General features: G+C 39.9%; 1 protein-coding gene across 1 annotated transcript in view; it reads left to right on the forward strand.

Annotated features, from left to right (window-relative positions):
- Nucleotides 1-19,032, forward strand: part of LOC144066856 (collagen and calcium-binding EGF domain-containing protein 1-like) — a 29,557-nt gene that overhangs the window by 8,248 nt on the left and 2,277 nt on the right. Inside the window, exons 3-8 of the mRNA XM_077590244.1 lie at nucleotides 16,758-16,810; nucleotides 17,189-17,323; nucleotides 18,214-18,351; nucleotides 18,427-18,548; nucleotides 18,625-18,709; nucleotides 18,990-19,032. The exon at nucleotides 18,990-19,032 is cut by the window's right edge and continues 97 nt beyond it. Coding sequence (XP_077446370.1) covers nucleotides 16,758-16,810; nucleotides 17,189-17,323; nucleotides 18,214-18,351; nucleotides 18,427-18,548; nucleotides 18,625-18,709; nucleotides 18,990-19,032 — 576 coding nt within the window. The remainder of the gene's footprint in view (nucleotides 1-16,757; nucleotides 16,811-17,188; nucleotides 17,324-18,213; nucleotides 18,352-18,426; nucleotides 18,549-18,624; nucleotides 18,710-18,989) is intronic.

The following is a 19,032-nucleotide window of genomic DNA, read 5'->3' on the forward strand; positions in this document are numbered from 1 at the left end:
CCATATTCATGGTTTTAATAGGGAGTACAAATGTGTTACTTTGAAGGGAAAATCTTATGAAAAATCATCGCACGTGGTATTTTTGAGATACTGTATGAATCAAAAGCACATTATTAGGGTCAATATCATAAGGAATTAATTCATCCAGTAATGCTTGTTGACTTACTGCAAAACAGAAAACAACAAATAGTAAATAATAATTTACAGACATCTACTGGTGAAAAAGAGTATAGCAACGCTTTAAGTCTTGTGCGCATATAAGCCGTACCCCTGATTCAGTCATAATTTTTTTTGTTACAAATACAGCTTATATGCGAGAAAATACGGTATATAAGTCGCACTTGAGTATTGGTCAAACGAATGAAAAAAGGCGTGGCTTGTAGCCCAGAATATACGGTAATGAATTTCCATTTTTGTTTGAAAGCACTAGCAAATCACTCTGGAGGAGAAAAAGCAGACATTTGGGGGTCTTAATGACCCCCAAAGAGCTCCTCTGGTTTGGGACTTTGGCGACAAAAGGTTGACCTTATACTTTAACCGCAACCGCTTCCTGTCTTGAATCATTAGGGCGCCCGTGCCGACTCCCCCAAGCACCCCCAAACACCCCCCCACCCCCCGAACATGCCCAGGAAGCGTTCCCATGCATGTCAAGTCTGGACTGTGTCGCCATCAGGGATACTTAAGATGCGTTCACATCCTCGCCCGTGCAGGAATGTCGACCAGGAGTTTCCATCCAGTATTCTACGCGAGCGCGCATTTTCAGAGTTGGCGTGCGTGAGTGAGTGCGTCTGTTGGCGTATCGGAGCGATTACATGTGTCGTTTAAGATTTTTGATGATGGGTCAGAAAATGTTGGGAACATTGTTGTTTTGATTTCCCCGTGAATGATGTACTTTGTTCTCTGTGGCTTATTTTATAAAGCGAAACCTCAGACAGATATTTCTGTGAACATGATATATTCCACGCAATGAGCGCAAATAACCTCTCTTCGAACCCGAAAGTTTTCTTTCCCACACCAGGTGTTAAGATGTTAAAATTGAAGGCGGCCAGCCACATTTGTCGCGCTTTTGTATTCGCCGTTGGGTAAAATTCTGCGGGTCACGAATCAGCAAAAGAAAACAATTTACTGCAATGATTTTGGATTATTTGTTTTGTCTTAGCTAGATGAAAAGAAATGGAATCCAGAAATGTGGGCAGATTTCTAACACGACATAAACAAATGTGAAAGACAAACCAAGAAAAAAATGCTTCTATAATGATAGGGACGATCTATAGGACAATCACAAAGAGCTGAGTTCAATTAAAGGCGACATCATGATCGTATTTTCCTTCTGTGAAAAGCACTGTTGCCAAAATAACCCAGAAAGCAAATGATCGAATTGAATCAACATTGACGAATGTTCAAAGACGTTGATTTTTTTTTGGTTACGGTTGGAAATTGACGATATGTAAATCGACCTTATATCAACACTCAAAGAGCAAAGAAATCTTTTTTTTCCCAAGAGCTGATTTTGTCTATACAATCTAGACAATTTAATAACGTAGCATTACAGAACAGATTGTGTTGTGTTAAAGTCCGATTTCTTCGTGTAGCCTGTCATGTTGCAAAAACAAGGTCTTGGTGGTCTTGGTTTTTGTGGCAGTTTTAAGGATTTCACAGTTAAAATTCTTTTTTTTTGTTCCTAGATTTCAAAAAGGTCTGAACATTCACATTGCAGATAAAATATTGGAAAAAAAATCAAGTTTGGATGGTTGACTTTGCATGAAAAAAAAAATGGGATACAGAATTTATCGCAAAGGAGCAAATAAGTCTAAATTGATTTAGGAAGCTAATGTGGCCTAGATATTGGACTATTTTTTTTAACTAGCCAAGTGTTCATTTTTATGTTATAATTTCAATCTAGATCAAAGGTGTCAGACTCGGGTTGGTTCGCGGGCCGCGTTAACGTCAACTCGATTTCATGTGGGCCGGACCATTTTAGATATAATATTTAGATTTTTTTTATAAATGGATTAAATGAACTGGATTAAAGGCCCTGAATATTCAGTTTTTCTATAGATCTAAAACAATGTTTATTTTAGCTTTTTAAAATATATTTTTAGATTTTACAAAATGATTTTTGAACTAAAAACACAGAAAAAATGGATTAAAAAATTACAATTATTGATTTAAAAGGGGAAAATCAGGAAATTTAATATACAGCTATACTCTTCATTTTAATCTGATCCTAAAACAAAAAGTCGGCACTCATGATTTACTTTCTCGGGCCACACAAAATGATGCGGCAGGCCAGATTTGGCCCCCGGGCCACCACTTTGACACCTGTGATCTAGATATTTCAGCCACGTTTACACGACAGCAATCCTAAGCCAAAACACAAAAGTGACGTCTCGCTGTTACTTAAAGAAGGCGGCTAGGACAATAACCGCGGGTTGTTTTCTTCTACAATCGTCGCTTCAGGCTAACCTAACTGCTAAGTGGGTACACCTGGTTCTCAATGGCGTTTTGGCATCCTGTCTAGATTTAAGCAACGAGAATTTAAGTGCAAGATTGTTCTGCTACGTCTGTGTTTTTGACTTTTGAGTGTTTTTTTTCAGACCGATTCCTGCTTCCTAGTGTCTCTTCCTGTTCTTGCTTTGAACTGATTTCCCGCAGTGTTAATCACATGGATGACTAACTGTCTCATTGCCTTTAAAACCTCCTTGGCAAAGGTGCTAAATGCTAGCACGAAACCCAACTCCAGTAAACCAAGCAGGCTTTTATTGTCGGCAATCTGTGTCGAGTGTGGTCTTTTCTAAACATTACGTTCATGATTTACTTTCCGTACGACCTATTATTCTTACCACTTGCTTACTCATTGTTTAATGTGTAAAGTGCCCTGAAAAATAGCAACGTGGTCATACAATGCTATTGTTGGCTCAGTTTAAGAACTTAGAGTGCTCCGAATTTCCATATTTTAGCAACGCGCAAGTCAAAATGTAAACACTTTAAAGCCGATATTGACATTTTAACAGCTTGTATACAAGAAATGAGGTTTCTGGATTGGCAGCTGCCCAATCGAGTGCATACCTGTCAACCTCTGCCGATAACTGCCCTTATAAATGATTATGATTCCCCTTACAAACCCCCCAAAAACCTTACAAACACCGTACGACATACGTCGTACGGTGTTTGTAAGGTTTTTTGTGGGGTTTATAAGGGGAATCATAATCATTTATAAGGGCAGTTATCGGCAGAGGTTGACAGGTATGCGAGTGTGAAATGAGAAAAGCTAGTAAATCTTTCGCGAACTGCCGAGCGAGCTCCCACAATCCTCGGTGAGCTGAAACCAGGACTAGACTGCCCAGTTTGGAACCGTGTCAAGGGCGAAAGCTAAACACAGCTGCGTTGAGTTTTGTCGGATGCACGGATTAGCATTAGCTGACAACTCTAGCTCCCGGTAGCAGGGAAATAGCTACAAACGCAACGACGAGGCAACGAGTAACACCTGGCTGGGGGAAACTGATTGGGTGATAACATCTGGCACTCATAAACCAATCAGAAGTCAAGGACGAGAAACACTCGGAAACCAAATAAGACAAGGGATCGACTAAAAAATGGTGGTGTAATTCTTACGTATACGCAAGACACCTGGGAAGTGTCGTATCTCGTGTTCCGTCACGTGTGACCGCAAAATATTTTCTCACGGATTGCAAAGGAGTCATTTTATTTTTTTTTGCTTCGTGTCGGTCAATGTCAAGTGGTCCTTAGTCTCTGGGACAAAGTGTACACCTGGACTCCATCTTCAGGTCTACGACTTTGTCTGGATGCGGACAAAAGCCAGACGTCTGTCTAGAAGCCGTCGTGTTAACGTCGGGTCAGGTGGGGTAAACGTTGCGCTGCGCAAGTGTGACGCTAGCGCTAAGCAGACGAGGTTGTAAAGCTCGTCCTTTGAGATAAAGTGTCCAAGCCTGCAGGCAAAGTATACATGCCCTCTTGACTTTAGTCCCCCATCAATAACTGGGAGGAAAGACACAGAGACCACAGTGGTCTCTTTAATACGGTTTAGCTTGTCTTTTTTACTGCCCTTTTTGAGTGAATGGCGTTAAGGGGGAGCTGGGATTTTTCGTCTTCACAAAACACTTGATGTTCAATTCATTTTTTGAACCACAAGTTATGTGTTACTTTGTTGATAGATGGTGAATTAGAAGAAATAAAACTTTTTTCTAATCCAATATCCTGTTTTTGGTGTTTTTTCAGAGGGTTGGAACAAATTAATTTGTTTTTAGTTCATTTCAATGGGAAACGTAACAGAACACTGATGTGGCATTACAAAAACTTGAGAAGGGAATTTTCCATCTTTGGCTCCTGTCGACGTACAGAAAGTAGCTAAATCAACGCTTTTGCTATTTCCTGGATTTTGGCGAGCAAGAATTTTTCGCCTTTGACGGTGATATTGTTAGCAAAAACAGGCAGGACACAAGACGCCTAAGTTGTCTTCCGTCTAATTAATATAGTGACACTCGTTGGGGGTTCCCTGAAGGTATCTCGAGGTTGTTGCTAGGCTGCTCCAGTTTTGAGAGAATAACATTCGGCGTTACGACAACAGTTTCCGAAGTCGTAACAGATGAACTGTTTTGATGACTGACGTGTCGAGATGTTGATTGATGACCTTCCGTGACAAATGGCTTGCGTGCGAAATGTCCGTTGGTTTTCGGGGCTTGCGGATCGAGCAGGGTTATCCCTCGGAGAAATTCATCGGTTTGATGAGCGTTAAACTCGGCCTTCATTTCCACTTGTTTGAAAAGCTGCCCACATAAATTCCCAGATCAGACTCCATTCCCTTCTGGTAACAAAACCAGAGCAATGGTAACGAGGCCGTGCAGGAGGACAGTTGAGGGCAAGGGGGCTCCGCGGCAGATTAGATTGAAAACAAACAAGAGTTAATGAGTTGTCCAGCTAAGAAAACAGTGCCGAGAGAAGGACTGGCTAACGAGACATTTGGAAGTGTAAACAGAGAAGATAAAGCAAGAAGAAGACCCGAGATAAGGGCTAATGACCGATTAGTCAAGAAAGCTACCGTATTTTCTCGCATTTATCGCAAAAAAACGATGACTGAATCGAGGGTGCGGCTTATACACGCACAAATTAGACTTGACATGCACGAAACGCCATAACGCAAAACAATGCGGCCGGTAGGGTCATTTATTTCAAAATTGAGTAAAGATAAACAGATAAAACGCTAGACCACAGGTGTCGAAGTGGCGGCCCAGGGGCCAAATCTGGCCCGCCGCATCATTTTGTGCGGTCCGAGAAAGTAAATCGTGAGAGCAGACTTTCTGTTTTAGGTTCAAATTAAAATCAAGAGTATAGATGTATATTAAATTTCCTGACTTTCCCCCTTTTAAAACAATAATTGTAATTTTTTAATCCATTTTTTGTGTTTTTAGTTCAAAAATAATTTTGTAAAATCTAAAAATAAATTTAAAAAAAGCTAAAATAAACATTGTTATAGATCGATAAAAAAACTGAATATTCAGGGCTTTTAATCCAGTTCTTTTAACCCATTTATAAAAAAAATCTAAATATTTTATCTTTTCAACAATTTTAAGGCAATTTTAACGGTGCGGCTTATACGAGAGAAATTGCCAAATTCAACAATTTTAAGGCAATTTTAAGCCGCACCCTTAAAATTGGTGAATTTGACAATTTCTCTTGTATAGGCCGCACCGGCTTATACGAGAGAAATTGTCAAATTCAATGATTTTAAGGCAATTTTAAGCCGCACCCTTAAAATTGGTGAATTTGACAATTTCTCTTGTATAGGCTGCACCGGCTTATACGAGAGAAATTGTCAAATTCAACGATTTTAAGGCAATTTTAAGGGTGCGGCTTATACGCGGATGCGGCTAATATGCGAGAACATACAGTAAATCCTTCAAATTGGGGGACAGTCATGCCATCTTCAGCGTCGTGACAGTCAGAACATTTTTTTTTATTATTGCCAACCTTCATTGAATGTTGCAATTCCGCATAAAAACCATGGAGGACAATGCTAAAGATAGACGGAATAACAAAGAAGCCAGAAAGACACGAAGGGAAGTTTAAAAGCGAAATCTCTTGGGAGGCGCAGTCGTATAAACGTCTGGCATGGAAAGTCAAAGGCAAAGCCAGGGAAAGAGAAATAAAAATCAAATATTGACAGCATAACGGAGCATTGAAGGGAACTGTTGTGTCAGGCTGCCCCTGCTTCGTGGGCTTGGCTAACCTCCCCGAATCCCCCCAGCTGGCGAATATCTTTGTTTCATCTGGATGTAGAAATCCCGCCTGCTTCCAGAATACTTTCAGTCTATCCACTTTCTTCACGTTTATTCCGTCTTGTTTACTTCATGGACCCTCCGTAAATCCGAGTGCTGGCTTTTTTTTTTCAAAGAAAAGAAGCCAAATTCTTTTCCCGTGGACACTTCCTCTCTCGGATTGTGTTAGAGTACCCGGTCGGGGTTAAATATCATATTCCAGACCGTGTGTGGGGGTACGCAGGTGCACGCCGATGATATCATCCATGCCCAAGCGGAGGAGGCGCTTCGTATTTCTTTTGCGATGTCCGTCGCTATCGAGGCTGATGAGAGATGCTAAATGCTAACATGTGTGCCCACCAAAAAATTCTCCCAAAATCTTCAACTGCAAACAGAAGACGAATTTACTGAACCTAAAACCGGCTAGTTTAGTTAAACCCTTTGACGTTAATCTGGTTCGGCGGGTTGGGACAAAATGGCCGCCCGCTGAGATGAGTGAAGACCAGAAAAATTGTTCTTACTATTTGGTTAAAAAAAAAATCTAATTTACGAGAGACTTGGTCACAATTTTAATTGAAAAATGAATTGAAATTTCATTTGGATGTAAAAATAATTACAATTGTTTTTACCTGGTTAAAAATCTAGTGAGCATCTTTCTTTTTAGATTAAAATTGAGTGGAAAATATTGCATTTTTACAATTTTTGAATAGCGACAAAGGTACCCGGACATTTCGTTGCCGGACACTTTTCGTTGCCAGACAGTTCGTCGACTGGACATTTCGTTGACGGACAATTTTCATTTTATTTATTGCCTTTTATTTTAATGTCAAAGTTCCTTTAAAAAATCTGAAGTAAAAACTCTCTCTCATGATTATAATTTTGAGAGAGAGAGAGAGAGAGAGATTACCTGGTTGATAATAATTATTTAAGCAACAAAACAATCGTTCGCGAGGTTGATGTTAGGTTAACCCTAACCCTAACCACTTACCTTAACCACTATCCCCTAATTCTAACCACTAACCTTAACCACTATACCCTAATTCTAACCACTAACCTTACGAATTGTCCGGCGACGAAACGCCGGCGACAAAATGTCCAGGCGACGAAGTGTCCAGCGAAGAATTGTCCGTCGGCGAAACGTCCGGTCACTGGGACAAAGCAACACAATGAATAAACAAAAATCCATTTTTTGTAATAGTCATTAGCGAGGAATCAGATTGTCGCTCGACATCGTCAGATCCTCAAAAATCAGGTCAATTTGTTAAAAAAGCTTTGCCATTAAGCAATCCAAATGAATCAATCCCCACAAGTCCCAGTTTTCGTGATCATTTTCCTCCCAATTTCTCGATTTCTCTTCAACGCCTCTGCCGTTCCCCAAATGGTTTTACGAGGACTTTGGAGTCCCACTTCCTGTCTTTAATGGAGCCCTAATTGTCTGGGTAGGGGCCGTGGATAAGAGGAGTTGGACTTCCAACACATAAACGCACAAAACCCCCATCATCTTTTTCTGATTAGCGTGCACCTGAACGCCCCACCGTGTCTGCGGCCTTGTTTCTAGTTTTCATACAATGTGGTCTTCATTAGTTTGCTTCAGGCTGTCAGTGCGTATGCCTCAACACAACACAACAAAACAGCGGGCTAATATAACGCTAACAGCTAATATAAACGCACGGTAATAGCATTGTTGCCGCGCTATTGTTTACAAACAAAGTAGGGCGATGCATGCTAACTAGTGTCAAACTGTCACGTGATGGAAAAATTGGAGAATACGTGGCGCGATGTGATAAAAATGAGATTTTAGCTCATATGAAGGAACCGCAAAAATCAGTATAAACGTTAGCATTAGCATTAGGTTAGCTTGTTGCTCAGCTCAACATTCACTGTTTGAACCCTTCCATTCATGAATTATGATTTTAATACTACAAGGAAATATCTTTGCGGCCCCATCTGACCTCCAAAAAATAAATTTGGGAATAGTAATATAGAAATAATTATAAAGAAAATAAATGCCTTATTTTTAAAAGATCAATGATTTAAACAGTGATAAAGAAATACTTGAAAAAATGAAAAGCTAAAAATAATTTGAAACTAAATATTCATTTGAAGCAATCAATCTTAAAATAAAATACATTTTTTAAATTCATTTAAAAAGAAGAATAAACTATTTTAACTACTATAACATAGGCTGGAAAGGGGTGAGTTAATATAATGCTAACTTTTGAAAAGATGTTTCCTGAAATGACTACTGTGCCTGAGTGGGTTTTTTTTTTTTTTTTTGCAGAAATGCTAACATTAGCTTAGCCTGTTGCTCATGTTTCGTTCAGGGCGCTTCAGTATAACTTGACACTACGTTTTGCTGCGGCGTTTTATATTTTCACAGTCAATATTCTGACATTACATATGAAAACAACAAAAAAAACACATGCTAACATTAGCCGTCAATGTTCGTTAGCCGAGAGTGCCAGTCGCCTACTCCAAAGTCTCCAATGTTTTGCAATGCTCCTTTTTTTGTGTGTGTTTTGTGTGGGTTTTCTGGCCTGGCAAGAAAAGTAAATCCCGCACATCATTTTGAAAGATTCTGGTTTTAGTCTGACATCTTTTCTGTTTTGACTCACCCACCATCTGGCACGCTCTCCCCTGTCTGCAACTAAATGTTCAACAAACTGTCTATGATATGTTCACAAGGACTAATACCAAAAATGTGTCTTAGATTTACTGGGAATATCCACAAATCTCATCCCTGTTTCCATCATACTCAAAAATCAGCTCAATTAATGTCCTGTAAAGTCGTGTTTTCCCACCGTTTTTGGGCTTGCAAAACTCTCGAGGCACACCACCAGAAAATCTTCTAATTTAAAACTCTTATATATTTACAGTATTAAGTCATTCTCATCAAAGTTTTATCAACAGGAATCAAAGAAACCCAATTTTTCATGCGAAAAATTTCACATCGGCAAAAATCGAACAAGGATGTAAAAATCAGAAATATACTGATTTTATTCTGAAAATCTTATGACTTTTTCCTCCCAAAATGACTTCAATCTCTTAATATTACACAAAAAGCAGTTTTGTAGGATACCCATGAAAGCACAAAATGTCTGGTTCCCGCTACATTAAAAATAAGCAAAAAAAATACTTTAACCTTGTAATATTATGAATTGAACCTTTTAGTATTACAATATTATTTGTCATATTTCAATTAAAATCTCGTAACATGAGCATATTTCTCTCTGAATAATAAAACCTGACCATTGCACATAGCACAATTTTTTGGGGGGGAAACACTGATGTAAGGGTAAAAAAAATAAAAAATAAACAAAAATGTATACAAGAAATGGTTTAAGAGTATGAGTCAATGTGAGAATATACTCCCAAATACATATTTGCACACATACATATTTGTAATGCAATCACTCTCGTCTGTCAAGGTGGGCCGTCAACGCGATGAGTCCCAGTGGGAAAAAAAGATCATGAAATGTGCGGGTATTCCTGTGTGTGTCGTAGTGAGATGCTCAAAGGGGGGTCACCCGTGGCAAATTCTTGTGGTGACACCGAGGCCTTAATGGGGTCAGGGCCACATTCCAAACGCTCATCATCACACCACTTCTTGCTTTTTCTTTCATCCATCTTTACGGGGGCTCATTTTCCCCCCCCCATCATGTGATGTCTGCTTTGTGTAAAAAAATCGGAAATGTCGCAAAACCTGAAAAACGCGCTATAACTCGGCATGCTGGGAGTATTTTGATCAAAATGGCGGCCTGGTGGGTTATCCCACACATCCCAGGTCCAGCCCCTCCTGAGTGGAGTTTGCATATCCACTTTGGGCTTGTGTGGGTTTTCTCCGGGTACTCCGGGTTCCTCCCAGATCCCCAAAAGATGTAGGTTGGACACTCTAAATTGCCCCTAGCTAAGATTGGTTGTCCTTGGCTAGCTGTCCGCCGCATAGTGCCCTGAAGTCAGCTGGGGTAGGCTCCAGCACCCCCAGAAAAAGAATGAAAGCGATGGAGGACACCTGGGATAGGCTCCAGCACCCCCGGCCAATGAACGAAAGCCATGGAGGACACCTGAGATAGGCTCTAGCACCCCCGGAAAATGAACGAAAGCCATGGAGGACACCTGAGATAGGCTCTAGCACCCCTGGAAAATGAACAAAAGCGATGGAGGACCCCTGGGATAGGCTCCAGCACCCCCGGAAAATGAACAAAAGCAGTGGAGGACACTTGGGATAGGCTCCAGAGCCCCTGGAATATGAACAACTGCGATGGAGGACACCTGGGATAGGCTCCAGCACCCCCGGAAAATGAAAAAAAAGTGGTGGCGGACACCTGGGATAGGCTTCAGCACCCCTGAAAATTGAACAAAAGCGACGGAGGACACCTGGGATAGGCTCCAGCACCCCCGGAAAATGAAGGAAAGCGATGGAGGACACCTGGGATAGGCTCCAGCACCCCCAGGAAATGAACGAAAGCGATGGAGGACACCTGAAATAGGCTCCAGCACCCCCGGAAAATGAAAACAAGTGGTGGAGGACACCTGGGATAGGCTTCAGCACCCCTGGAAAAGGAACAAAAGCGATGGAGGACACCTGGGATAGGATCCAGCACCCCCGGAAAATGAACGAAAGCGATGGAGGACACCTGGAATAGGCTCCAGCACCCCCGGAAAATGAAAAAAAGCCATAGAGGACACTTGGAATAGGCTCAGGCACCCTCGGGAAATGAACGAAAGCGATAGAGGACACCTGGGATGTGTTTTAAGGATGGGAAAAGATTGTGATGGACAGGTGATTCCGGGGGCAAAACATGGGAAGTGAGGCAGGAAGTGCGGGTCAAACGTGTTTGGCGGCCAAAGAGCTTTCGGTCAAAGCGTCCTCTGTGAAAAAGCGACGCTTGACGTCTCCCCAGAGGACGGACGGCCGGCGTCTTGGAAGCCGTGTGCTGGCTTGCCGGGGCAAATAAACACGGGAGGAAAGAAGCCTCGGAGGAGGTCTTGGCATGGAACGACACCTTTACACGAGAATAGGAAAGAACACGCAAAAGACCGTTGCGCAAGGTTTCGGAAAATATCCGCATGAAACGTACTGCTAGATGTTTAAAAAGGATTAAAAGATGCAAAAAAAAGATGCAATTTTTTTTTCAATGCAATTAAATTGAAATAATTCCGAAAAATGTGAAAGAAATGATGTCATTATGTATAAAATGAGCAGACTTTGGTTTTAGTGAGACAAGAATAGATGAAAAAAATAATAGATTTAATAGAATAGAAAAAAAATGGGAAAAAAATCTGTCATTTTTTTTCTACATATGTCTATTAAATTTATACACTTTTTTATACATATCTATGGCATCTATGGAAAAATCGTTGGAAATATATCCCATGAAGGCAATATACAGAAAGTGTTGAAAAATGATGCTTCAACATAAATTAAAATGTAAATTATGAGGAGAAAAATGTTTAAATCACTAAAATAAAAATAATACATCAACGTTATAATACTCCCAACTACATAAGTGAAATACTTTTAAAATATGAAGAAATCATTTATGTTTTGACCTCATAATTTTGACGAGGAAAATAGGATGGAAGGGAAAAACCCTGTTTTAATTTTATATCAACAACATCATTTAAAATAAATTGAACGCCGCTAAATTAGCAAGAAATCAAGACAAACGATTCCCGGAAAAAAAAAAAAAAAAAACGATCCCTCTGAGGGAAACAAATCCTCCCTCGCAAAAATCCCCATCTAGATTTTATGAAAAATAGCCCCGGGTGGCTTGAAAAACATACATTTGTATATTCAAGTATAGTCTGTAAAGCATATTTTAATATCTGAATGGCCAAAGCTAACATTGTAATTTATCTTTATAAGGGAGTCTCAAAGGCCTTTTAAACAAAAACATCAATTACAGCGCACGCGTAGGAAATCGATTTTTCAATGTTCAAAAATTCAGCATCTGGAATTTATTGTTTATAAAGTGATGACCACACACACACACACACACACACACACGTCAGCGGCGCAAGTGTAAAAATATCTAAATATTGCACGAATATTTCATGAAATGTTTTTTTCTACGACCAGAAATAGAGCATGATTTACCATATTTACAAATATAATGCACAAACTAACAAGAATTTGGCAAACGGCAGTTGAGATTTATATTTAAGGGCCAAGTTATTATTATTATTTATATGAGAAATGGCCACAAATGATAGCATAATAGACATACCGTATTTATTTGAGTATAACACGCATAGTTGTAATGCACACCAATAATTTGTGACTAAAAATTGGTATTATTTTTTTATCTTTTTGTTTTTCTCAGCTCATACTAAGGACTACTAACTGTCAAATGCTGAAAACATGTCACCATGACAAAACATTTATTCACATCATATGGTACGAAAAACTGGTAAAACAAACTACTACCAATATGAACAAAATTCTTCAATGAATTAACAATTTTAAATCCTTAAAGTTTAATTCATCATCATGATATTTAAAAATGTTCAAAGTCTGATTGATTATCATCAGATTCACCAGACAATTGATTCCATTCTTCTTGACCAATGAAAGCGCTCCCTGGGCAGACCTTTGTATTTTTTATTTTTACAACCCTATATTATCCTATAAACTTGCCAAAGGCTATTTGGAGAGAGCTGGCTTTTGTAAAAGAAGGTAGTGTCGCCATCTGGTGGACAAAGACATGTTTTACGTCTCCCATTAGATATATATATAATGGCTGCGCAGGGGATTTTTTCACCGGCAGGGGGCAGTGTTTCACCAGGATTCATGTATAATGCGCACAAACTTTGTTTCAATTTTTTGGTACAAAATTTTGCGCATTATACTCGAGTAAATACGGTAATGCTTTCCGATCGACTTTCCAGATCTGCATTTGGTCTGATTTTTCTACCGGCAGAGGGCAGTGTTTCACTGGGATCCGTGTATAACGCGCACCTGAACTTTGTTTCAATTTATTGGTATAAAAATTTAGTGCGTTCTACTCGAGTAAAGACGGATAATATGAGAAGTGCAATGCTTTCAGATCGACTTTCCGGATCTGGATTTGGTCTGATTTTTCTACCGGCAGAGGGGAGTGTTGCACTGTGATTCGAGTATAACGCGCACCCAAACTTTGCTTCAGTTTTTTGGGTCGAAAAATGTGCGTGTTATACTCGAGTAAATGCTGTAATACGAGAAGGGAAATGCTTTCAGATTGACTTTCCGGATCTGGATTTGGTCGGATTTTTTCACCGGCAGATGGCAGTGTTTCACTGGGATTCGTGTATAACGCGCACCCGAACTTTGCTTCATTTTTTTGTACAAAATGTTGCGCGTTATACTCGAGTAAATACGGTAATATGAGAAGGGAAATGCTTTCAGATCGACTTTTCGGATCTGGATTTGGTCGTAGGAAACTTGGCGAGGTACGCAAGCGTGATCCGTTTCCGCTGTGTGTGAAGTAACAAGACCAAGTGGAAGTCCTTAAGACCAGATGGGAGAGCATGCTGACGGCGTAGGACAATGTCAAGATTTTTGCGTTGACAGTTGTGAGTTGTGGAACCAGAAGCAGGCATTCGCACTCCATGAAGCAATCTTGTCAAGTAAGAAGTGGAGGAGTTAAGACGAAGCGAGTTCCCGAGGCCATCCCCGAGGCGGGAATCCGACGGAGGGCAAAAGTACTTTGCAGAATCCACAAACACGCAAGTCAGTGTGTTCTAGGGGGCCTGTTTCCTGTCTCTTGGACATACTTTCTTTCACACAGCAAAACAAAAACACACGGGTCACTTCTCCTGCTGCCCTCATCTGCTCGTCCAGACACCACGGCTTCCTCCGGAGCACCCAAGGGACGACGATGGGACGGAATGACTTTCCGATGGGCTGTCGGATCGGTCCGTATTCGGGGTTGCCACAGTTACTCCTACTTTGATGGCGGTAAACACAATATCGCTAACCGTATACTAGCATCACGGTGTGGTTGGCTAATATTTCGTTGACTGTAAATTAGGCAATTTCACGGTATGACGATATTTGCCGGTATTACAATGTTGGCTGCAAAAAAGAAATATGATATGGATGGGCAGGCGTGGGTTTTCTTCGGGTACTCCCCCCACACCGCAAAAAAACATGCATGCTAGGCTAGCTCTATGAACAATATAAATTGCTCGTACATAAGTACAAGTGTGCGCATGAATTGCTGCCCGTCTGCGATTGGCTGGTCATCAATTCAGGGTGAACGCCGCTTGGTGCCTATCGTTAGCTGGGATAGGCTCCAGCACCCTCGCGATCCTTGTGAGGATAAGCAGTATGGAAAATGAATGAAATGAAAACATTTCATTTGACTTTTTCCAATGTAGAAAATGCAACTAATAATATTCATTATATATTCGACAATATTTAATGATTTACAAAATTTTCACTTTTTAATCAAATTAATTCCATTTAAGGATTTTCTCTTAAGATTTTATCGTTAAGCTTTTGAACTAAGATAGCCCATACATAATGGTAAAAACATGTTTAGACCAATCATAGATTAGATTAGATAACTTTATTCATCCCATATTTGGGAAATGTCATTGTCACAGTAGCAAAGGGGGGAGAATACAGACACAGGAAAATAGAACTAGAAAATACAAAACAAATGTAACATAATCCAGTATGTAACTTTTTTTGTAGCGGATTCTTCCCTTCCTAAAAGCAGTTATTTCCTTCCAATAATCCTGATTTAAGGATGTCCAACAGTTGTCTTCTCTCCGAAATGAGCTCATTCGTATTTCCCAATTTCACACGTCACAACGGTTCCCGGTTGGAACCTCCTCGACACGTAACCTGACGTTGGCTCGCTTTAATCCGAGCGGCGTAAAAAAAAAAAAAGGTATGATTTTCTCCCGGGGGTGGTGCCGAGCTCCCATCTGCAAGTCGTTAGCTTCACGGACCCATTTGTCGACGGAGTCAATGAAGTAGTGACAATTTTCATCTTAACTTTCACCCACCTGTCTCCACCTCATCTTGGGATTAAAGCGGCACAATCATCTGGACCTCATCAGTTCGGGCCCGTCTTGTCGGTTTACGACTGATTGTTCATTGCGGGGGCGAGAATACGGGGAAGGGGGCGACGTTTTTTGGGCTATGGCGGTTTTAAAGTGACGCTGCACGGAGGCTGCAAATGACTAAAAAAGTAACTTGTCTTGGAAGCGGCCATGACCGCAACGTTGCAAACTCTTCTTCCACATTTCCTTCCCCCTGGTGTGATATTTGTTGTGCGGTCGCGGCGCTTTCAGTCACTTCCTCTGGCGATGTGCGTGACACGTGTTGGCCCGTATGTGACAAATGTCCTAAATCATGTTTTAGGGGATAATGGCTTCCATGAAGGAACAAAAAAAGGGCGCTTGACGAACGCTATTTTTTTTTTAAAAGTATGTTTTTAAAGCCTTGCAGATGTTGTCTAGTGTGAGTGTTGTAATGTAAAGTATTGTGACCACATTGAAAATGACGTTTACGAGAAAACTAATAAATGAATGAGGCGGGCTCTTTTGATGCTGGAAGTGAAGTCGCCAACTGCTGTTCGGGTCAATTTGACTGAGTGGGGGGATTTTGGGGGGGGTCTGAAATTCATTTGAACTGTTTAATGGGTAATGAATGAGCATTTTGTACTGTCATGGACAGCGATAGATGTCCAATCTAATTTGAATGGGGGGTTAGGATGGAACAGGAGTTAACAAATATATATTTTAAAAAAGCATTGGGTGAGTATATATAATAATACTAATAAAGAAAATGTGTTGGAAAAAATGCTCATAAATTTGTCCTTTTGTATTTTGAAAGTGTTATTTATTCATTTTTATTTTTTATTGTTATATCCATCATCTATATATTTTAATTTTAGGGTTAGATTGAACAATTGTAGGTCAATGGCAGCCAAAGAGTTAACAAATATACTTTTTTTTAAATTAATGGGTGAATACGAGTACATATAATAATACGTATAAAAAATGTGTCGTAAATAAATAAAATGCTCATAAATTCCTGCTTTTTTATTTTGAAAATGTGTTATTTATTCATTTTTATTTTTTATTGATTTATCCATCCATCTCTATCTTTTAATTTTAGGGTTAGGATTGAACAATTGTTCCTGTCAATGGCAGCCAAATAGTTAACAAAAATACATTTTTTATGCAAATAAAGAAAATGTGTCACAAATAAAAAAAATTAAAAAAAATGCTCATACATTCCTCCTTTTGTATTTTGAAAATATGTTATTAATTATTTTTTTATATTGATGCATCCATCCATCTATATATTTGAATCTTTTCATATATACTTATTTTAGAATGTTCACATGGTTAGCTGTATTTTACAAATGACTTTTTTGATTTAATATTTTCTTCATGAGGAATATTTTCATGTGCAATACTAAAATATATTTTTTCTGGGGTTTATGTACAGAAATGTCACATTTTGTTCTTTTCTCTATCCAGGAGAAAATGCTGTGAAGGCTTCAGGTTTGTGATGGGCCAGTGCATAGCTGAAAGTAGGTAAAACACACTTTTTACCCCAAAAATAATTGTTTTTTTTGCTAGCCCTTCCTTCCCAGCATCTTATTGAGCGAGCCAAAACCTGGTCTGCAGACCAAAGCGACTTGCGTGCCGTCCCGTCGATTTCCACCCCATCGCGTTTGTGTCACTTTGCAACAACGTCGTCCGCCAAATTAGCTCATGGCTGGCTTTGACAACAAAGCTGAACTCGCACGTTGTTGCTTCATATGGAATATATCATCAATCATAATGTGAAATGAAATGATTTATATACTGTTCACGCTCTTGTTCATAAGCCTTCCATTAAATCCCCAAACAAACCCAATTTCCAGTCTCTATTTAAAATTTATATTTCATTTATATATTTTTTTCAGGTGTGGATGTGTGTGCTACATCTCCATGTGAACAACAGTGCACCGACCACTTTGGGCGGGTGGTGTGCACGTGTTACCCGGGTTATCGCTACAACCGGGAGAGACACCGCGACCACAAGTCTCCTTATTGTTTGGGTAGGTAGCTGTTGCCATGGAAACAGTATCATTCAAGAGAGTATTTTGATTGATTACAAAAAACAAGTGTGGTCTCATCATAGTTCTCAGTTATACTGCTCTATAATCCTTATAAAGCGTGATTTATGGATTGGTGTGTGTGTATGTTAACATTCTCACGCTACGTTTGTCCAAACCATGCATCGTAGAGAGTTGAATTTTTTTATGATGGCCAGAAATGTCTGTCAGATCCTAATAGACGAGACGTGATTGAATTTCTTCACCTTCTCTAAGTGTGTAAACTCAATCTTTTATTTGTTGAACAACCATTTTTAAAAAGAGATTTTTTTTAAATAGCACAACAATTGTCTTTTGGTTCTAAACAAGCAGGTGGGACCGGCAAAACCACGCCCCCCTGCTTGTAATAATATATAAGAAAAATGTTTTAATTGTTTATCATTATACACATATTTTGAAATTTAATTTTACAATCAATTGGAATTATTTATACCTATTACTCATGCCTCTTTTTAATTTGCATTTTTCTTTTAATTCTTCAGTTATTACTACTGAAAGCAGGGATTTCCTTCAAATCAATTATTTTACTTAAGTAAAATACAAGGAGGCAACAAGAATTGAAAAAGTTGCTGCAAGTTTGAGACCCCTCCCCTATATGGATATCATAAAAACATAAGAAAAATCATAATTCGTGCATGAAGATATAATATTAGTTGAATGTAATTCTAATGAATAAACAAATTGATAAAAACTACTCTAACTGAATGGATTATGTAAATAATATATTTAAATGCTACTCAAAACTCATGTTTGAGTGCCATTGAGATGTTGACGTCCAATCTCTTTTGCCGGCAAATATTCGGGGCCAAACTAATTTTTTTCACTCGTATCAGACATCGACGAGTGCGAGGAATCGGGGGGTGACGTGTGTGAGCACCAGTGCGTCAACACGGGCGGCAGTTTCCTGTGTCGATGCCACAGTGGCTACCTTCTGGCCCCTGACCAGCGATCCTGCATTGCGGTGCACAACAGTAAGCGCTCAAGCTAATACGCTCATAATAGAGCGAGCTTATTGTTACTGTTTAATATCTCGAGCCGCTTTGCAGTCAGTTCGTCGGAAAAGTCGGACACGCTCATGAGCGCGGACACCTGCTCCTTCACCTGCCAGGATTTCCTCAATATGAAAAGCAGCCTGTTGCAAATCAAACTGCGATTGGCCAGTTCACAGGTAGCATTATCCATGAGAATAATGAGGGGCTACTTTTATTCTTTACCCGAGATATTAATGTTCGCTGTGTTCGCAGGTTCCTCTCGGAAGACCCGGGAAAAGTCTGGACAGCTCGTGTCGTCCCGGTTTACCTGGACCCTCGGGACCTCCTGGGGTCCCAGGTGATGCTTTCTGCTCATCCCTCGGTTCAACCTACCGATACATCTCCCTACTTTGTCTTCCTCTCTAAAGAAATCTAACCATTGTATTTTTTTGGTCACATTAGCTAAACAATGCACGATGAAATGGGAAAAAATACCTAGTCGCACTAGCCAAAAAATATCTAAGTTGCACTGGAGAATAGGCTATACAACATTGTAGGGAGCAACAGTTAAAATGAGCATGAGTGAGACTTATAGTCCGGAAAATACGGTCATTGACGATAAGTTTACTACTCCGCAGGTCACCCGGGGGGGCCGGGCGCTCAAGGGGACCCAGGCGGGGA

This window comes from Stigmatopora argus, chromosome 2 (assembly GCF_051989625.1).
Source record: "Stigmatopora argus isolate UIUO_Sarg chromosome 2, RoL_Sarg_1.0, whole genome shotgun sequence".
NCBI lineage: Eukaryota > Metazoa > Chordata > Actinopteri > Syngnathiformes > Syngnathidae > Stigmatopora > Stigmatopora argus.